Source organism: Hemitrygon akajei, unplaced genomic scaffold (genome assembly GCF_048418815.1).
Source record: "Hemitrygon akajei unplaced genomic scaffold, sHemAka1.3 Scf000045, whole genome shotgun sequence".
NCBI lineage: Eukaryota > Metazoa > Chordata > Chondrichthyes > Myliobatiformes > Dasyatidae > Hemitrygon > Hemitrygon akajei.
This window is the reverse complement of record NW_027331931.1, coordinates 8,154,495-8,160,608: the sequence shown is the minus strand read 5'-3', so window position 1 is coordinate 8,160,608 and position 6,114 is coordinate 8,154,495. Positions and strand designations below refer to the sequence as shown.

The 6,114-nt window shown below is 43.1% G+C and overlaps 1 protein-coding gene across 1 annotated transcript; it reads left to right on the top strand.

Annotated features, from left to right (window-relative positions):
* The first annotated feature begins 2,444 nt into the window (after nt 1-2,444).
* Nucleotides 2,445-4,104, top strand: LOC140720665 (uncharacterized). Its single transcript, XM_073035517.1, has one exon. It carries the CDS (start codon nt 2,540-2,542, stop codon nt 3,743-3,745), a length of 1,206 nt encoding a protein of 401 aa, XP_072891618.1. The 5' UTR covers nt 2,445-2,539; the 3' UTR covers nt 3,746-4,104.
* Nucleotides 4,105-6,114: the final 2,010 nt, after the last annotated feature.

Sequence of the window (6,114 nt, the reverse complement as noted above, 5' to 3'; positions counted from 1 at the left end):
ATATTGAGTGGAACTCCCATACTGTAAAAGGACTAAATGGGGAAGAGCTTGTCAAATGTGCTCTTAATCTGGATGTGGAATTCCTAACGTAGAAGTGTGTAATAAACTGTTAGGAAATGATCCAGTGTTAGTGACTGAAATTAGTGTATGGAAACACTTTGTATCTAGCAATCGTAATGACATAAGATTCCAAGTAAATATGAAAAAAGAGAGAGCTGGACGATGGGTTGAGATTCTAAATTGGAGAAAGGTCAATTTTGATGGTATCAGAAAGATCTAACAAGTGTGGATTAGGACAGGCTGTTTTTCTAGAAAAGGAGTACTTATAAGTGGGAGTTCTTCAGAAGTGAGGGTGTAGAGTTTGTATGTGCCTGCCAAAATAAAAGTTGTAAGGTAACTGGTGCGGGGAACCTTGGTTTTCAAGAGATATTGAGACCCTGGATATTTTGTTCCTCTAAATGCCTCAGACTGTTGGGTGCAACCAAGACTCATTAATGAGTACAGTAATTAATGCCACACCCTGAGCTTATCTGACTTTTTGTTTAGTGGTCTTCAGTTGGATTCTAAAAGCTTCCCAATAGTTTTTGCTCTTTTGTTTGCCCTCACTTTGGCTTTTATGTTGGCTTTGGCTTCTCATTTCAGCCATGGTTGTGTCCTCCTGACTTTCCAATGCTTCCATTTAAGCTGTCTAATGCAACTAACTGCACTGGGACCATCGCCGGCCATACCCCTACCATCCAGGCTCCCATCCAAACTTCTTTTAAATGGTGAAACCAAACTCATATCCAACACTTGTGCTGACATCTCATTACACACTGTCACAACCATTTCAGTGAAGAGCTTTTGCATATGTTCCCATTAAATTTTCACCTTCCCCACTTACCCATGACCACTGGTTGTCATCCCACCCAACCTCAGTGGAAAAAGCTGCTTGCATTTATTTACCCAATCTTCTCCCTCATTATTTTGTAGACTTCTGACAAATCCTCAAAGCAATGTGTAATTTCCTTGTTTATGTTTAGAGACTTTTTTAATTTTATAGAATGATGAGGGATGTTGATCGTGTGGATAGCCAAAGGTTTGTTACATTAGTGTTTATAAATCAAAGTATTGAGTATAAGAGTTGGAATGTAATGGTGAGGTTGTATCAGACATTGGTGAGACTGAATTTGGAGAATTGGGTGCAGTTTTGGTCACCTAATTACAGGAAGGATATTAATAAGGTTGAAAGAGTGCAGAGACGGTTTACAAGGATGTTGCTGGGACTTGAGAAACTGATTTACAGAGAATGGTTGAATAGGTTAGGACTTTATTCCCTGGAACGTAGGAGAATGAGGGGTGATTTGATAGAGGTGTATAAGAATATGATGGGTATAAATAGAGTGAATGCAAGCAGGCTTTTTCCACTGAGGCCAGGGGAGAATAAACCCAGAGGTCATGGGTTAAGGGTGAAGGGGTAAAAGTTTAAAGGGAACATTGGGGTGTCTTCTTCACTCAGAGAGTGGTGGAGGTGTGGAATGAGCTGCCAGATGAAGTGGTGAATGTGGGCTCACTTTTGACATTTAAGAAAAACTTGGACAGGTATGTGGATGAGATGGGTTTGGAGGTATATGGCCCAGGTGCAGGTCATTGGGACTAGGCAGAAAAATGGTTCGGCACAACCAAGAAGAGTCAAAAGGCCTGTTTCTGTGCTGTAATGCTCTATGTTTCTATGGTTGAAATTTCCCAGGGATGAAATGGCTAACATGAGGGGGCATAGTTTTAAGCTGCTTGGAAATAGATACCGAGGGGATTTTGGGGTACGTTTTCTACACAGGTAGTGGTGGGTGCGTGAAATGCGCTTCCAGACATTTGTGTGAGATTCCCATCTGCATGTTAACAAAGGTTATTTGCATCAGAGTGTTCAGTTACTGTGGGGCCACCAGCCTATGCAGCTCAGTGGTAACAGGGAATAACACCAATGGAGAGAGTCAAACTGAGCCAAGTCACAGATTGGAGATGGCAGAAATGCCCCATTCTTATAGAGACAGGAGGAGCATCAGAGAGTTTGATGGTCATTCCAGATACCAGCATTGTGCCCAGTTAGAAGATGATTTCTCTCTCCAACTTGGGATGAACTTCACTGTAACAGTGTGATGTCAGATCACACCTTGACAACTCAAGTGATCTCATCTGAAATGTTGTCCTACACCCATTGATGGATTTTGTAAATCTTTTTTACAGGTTAAAAATGACAAGGAATTTGTCTACGGGAATCTCAAACACAACACGCCAGTTTTGCTGTCTTTGTCCAGATATTTAAGAAGTGCAGCAAGGGATTCACACGATCATCCTTCCTGCTCAGACAGTGGGGAGGGATTCACTCGATCATCTGATCGACTGGCATGCCCGTCATTTTACATGGGAGTTCACCTGCTCTGACAGTGGAAATGGATTCACTCAGTCATTTCAACTGAAGGTACTTCAGCAAGTTCACACTGGGCAGAGGCTGGTCATCTGCTGAATTTGTGGGAAAGGATTCACTCGGTCATCTGACCTAATGGCTCACCAGCGAGTTCACACTGGAGAGAGGCCATTCACCTGCTCAGACTGTGGGAAGGGATTCACTCGGTCATCTGACCTAATGGTTCACCAGCGAGTTCACATTGGGGAGAGGCCGTTCATCTGCTCAGACTGTGGGAAGGGATTCATTTCGTCATCTAAACTGAAGATACATCAGAGAGTTCACACTGGAGAGAGGCTGTTCACCTGCTCAGATTGTGGGAAGGGATTCACTCAGTCATCCTACCTACTGGTACACCAGTCAGTTCACACTGGGGAAAGGCCATTCACCTGCTCAGAGTGTGGGAAAGGATTTACTCAATCATCCACCCTAATGGCTCACCAGAGAGCTCATAGTGGGGAGCGGCTGTTCACCTGCTCGGACTGTGGGAGGGGGTTCACTCGGTCATATAAACTGGAGGTACATCAGCGAGTTCACACTGGAGAGAGGCCATTCACCTGCTCGGACATTGGGAAGGGATTCTCTCAGTCATGTCTACTGAAGTTACATCAGCGAGTTCACACTGGGGAGCGGCCATTCACTTGCTCAGACTGTGGGAAGGGATTCACTTGCTCATCTCAACTGAAGGTACATCAGCGAGTTCATACTGGGGAGAGGCCGTTCACCTGCACAGTCTGTGGGAAGGGATTCACTTTGTCACCTCACCTACTGAGACACCAGTTAGTTCATACTGGGGAGTGGCCATTCACTTGCTCAGTCTGTGGAAAGGGATTCACTGAATCATCTTTCCTGCAGGGACACCAGTCAGTTCACACTGGGAAGTGGCGGTTCACCTGCTCAGACTGTGGGAAGGGATTCAATGGGTTATCTCACCTGCTGTCACACCAGTCAGCCCATACAGGGAAAGGGCCGTTCACCTGCTCAGTCTGTGGGAAGGGTTTCATTTCGTCATCTCAACTGAAGATACATCAGCGATTTCACACTGGGGAGAGGCCGTTCTCCTGCACAGACTGTGGGAAGGGATTCACTATGTCATCTCATCTGAATGTACATCAGAGAGTTCACACTGGGGAGAGGCCATTCACCTGCTCAGACTGTGGGAAGGGATTCACTTCATCATCTCAACTGAAGGTACATCAGAGAGTTCACACTGGGGAGAGGCCGTTCAGCTGCTCAGACTGTGGGAAGGGATTCACTCGGACATCTCAACTACAGAGACACCAGCGAGTTCACACTGGGTAGAGGCCGATTTCATGCTCAGACTTTGGGAAAAAATTCTCTCAGCCAAATCCACCAAATGTGTATCACTGTTGACACTGGGGAGATTCCGTTCACCTGCTGAGAATCTGGGAAGCAATTCACTCAGTGAATTAACCTTGTGTAACTCTCACTTCAGCTAGCAGCTTAATATAAGGGGTGATAGACCACAGCCTGGCTAAACTTAAGAAATCTCGTTTGGATGGATGCTGTGTGATGTGTCCCCTGCTACAAATCAGTACCCTGAAATAACAGTAAACAATATGTGATTAAACAATTGAGCTTTGTAATTCTTACTTTGACCAGAGGGTTAGTAAAGAAAACAAATAAAAAAAAGAAAAAGGGCCCACTCTCTCCATTTGCATTTTCTCATCTCTCCCTGGCAAAAGACCATGAAAATCACTCTTCCAGACTCACAGGAAAGAACATTTCTGTTATTGGACAGCCCCATACTCCAAAACCCTGTTATCTCTAGTCATAGCCTAAACATTGCTGCTACTAAGAAACCATTACCTCAGCTGGGAAACATTACTGAGAGGTCGTTACATCAGCAGTGAAACCTTACAGCATGTAAGACTTGTGACACACTGCCGGTTCACACTGGGGAGAAAGTTTCAATGAGCTGCAAGCTGGATATTTGTCCATCACAGTTGCTGAATGCAACTTTGAAAGTGACTGTCGGTGCTGAACTCTGCAATTATTGCTGCTACTCACCACACCCAGTCCTGCACCCTGGTCACTGGGCATGGGAGGAGATTCTTCTGCTGCACATTCACCTTTAATGGGACTGGAGTTTAATATTCTGGCTCTGAGACAAATACATCAGTTCTATTTTAAACTCTGTCTCTGGTACTTACTGAATTTATAACACACCTAGTGTACAGTAGAGAATCAACTCAGGCCAGCTGGACGCTGCCAGTGATTCAGTTCCACGACAGTCCTTTTAAATCCTCTCCTTTTGTTCATCTCTCGCTCTCCCTGGATGGTGAGATCCACCACTGGATCCATCATCCAGTGGTGACGGATTCCAAACAGACACCACTCTGTGGTGAAGAGGTTTCCTTTGAGTTTTCTGCAGAGTGAAGAAGTCGAGGAGAAGGAAATCAGAAGTGAGGCGTGGCAATGTCAGAGTAGAAACATTTTGAAGCTGATTGACAGAGAAAATCTTTTGTTTGACTGATGACACGAACAATACCTGTGGTGAAGTGCTCCACTGGTCGAGGAACATGTGTGTGTGTTGGGAAATGCTTTATCTATTAAGGGAGTTGTTCCTGCTTGTTTATCTTGTAATATTGTATCCAGATGGTTATTATGGATTGTCCTATCTGAAATAATGTATTGATTAACATATAATCTTGTCACCATCTCATCTGCTCAGATCGTTGGGATGTCTCCCATGGAGGGTCGTACTCATTCAACTGATTAATGTTTCCTTCCATAGTGATGATTAATTTTTCTGAATTGGCCTCTCATTTAAGATTTCCGGTCTGTATTTCATATCACAATTGCATATACACACATGGAGTGCTGAATCCAGTTCATTTTTGATGAAAATATATATACCTAGAAGTTTTATCTGACTATTCTGTGATATTTTTTATTTCATGTGTGTTATTTCTCTTCCTCCATCTGTCCAAGGTAGTGTTAATCTCAGTGGGTTTGAGTGTAAATAGTCTTTTCTAAAGCTTTCTTAAATTCTTGTTTATCTTTCTAAATTTTACTGATTGAAATGGGACCAAGATATTTTTATTTTAAAATAAGTCGATGTCAGTATTGATGAAAGTGTTTATTGCCTGTGTTGTATTTGTTAATTACTGAGCTCTATTTGGTAGTTTTTTTAAAGCCTTGAACTGAATTTTGTCAAAGGTTTTCCCTATTTTGCACTACTTTCTATTTTCTTCACTTGTTGATATTCCAGATACGTGGGGATCAAGAGTCCCGGTGAAGGGTCTTGGCCCAAAATGTTGATTCCCATCCATAGATGCTGCCTGACATGCTGAGCTCCTCCAGCACTTTGTGCGTAGCTCTCTAGATTTCTAGCATCTGCAGGTCCTTTTGTTTCCCAAAAGTTTGGGCACCGCGGTCAAAATTTCTGTTCCTGTGAATAGCTAAGCGAGTAAAAGATGACCTGATTACAAAAGGCATAAAGTTAACAATGACACATTCCTTTAATATTTTAAGCAAGATTACATTTTTATTTCCATCTTTTACAATTTCAAAATAACAAAAAAGGAAAAGGGCCAGAAACAAAAGTTTGGGCGCCCTGCATGGTCAGTACTGAGTAACATCCCCTTTGGCAAGTATCACAGCTTGTAAACACTTTTTGTAGCCAGCCAAGAGTCTTTCAGTTCTTG

Coding starts and splice junctions, on each gene's coding strand:
- LOC140720665 (XM_073035517.1), top strand. CDS start 2,540: ATGGCTCACCAGCGAGTTCACACTGGAGAGAGGCCATTCACCTGCTCA.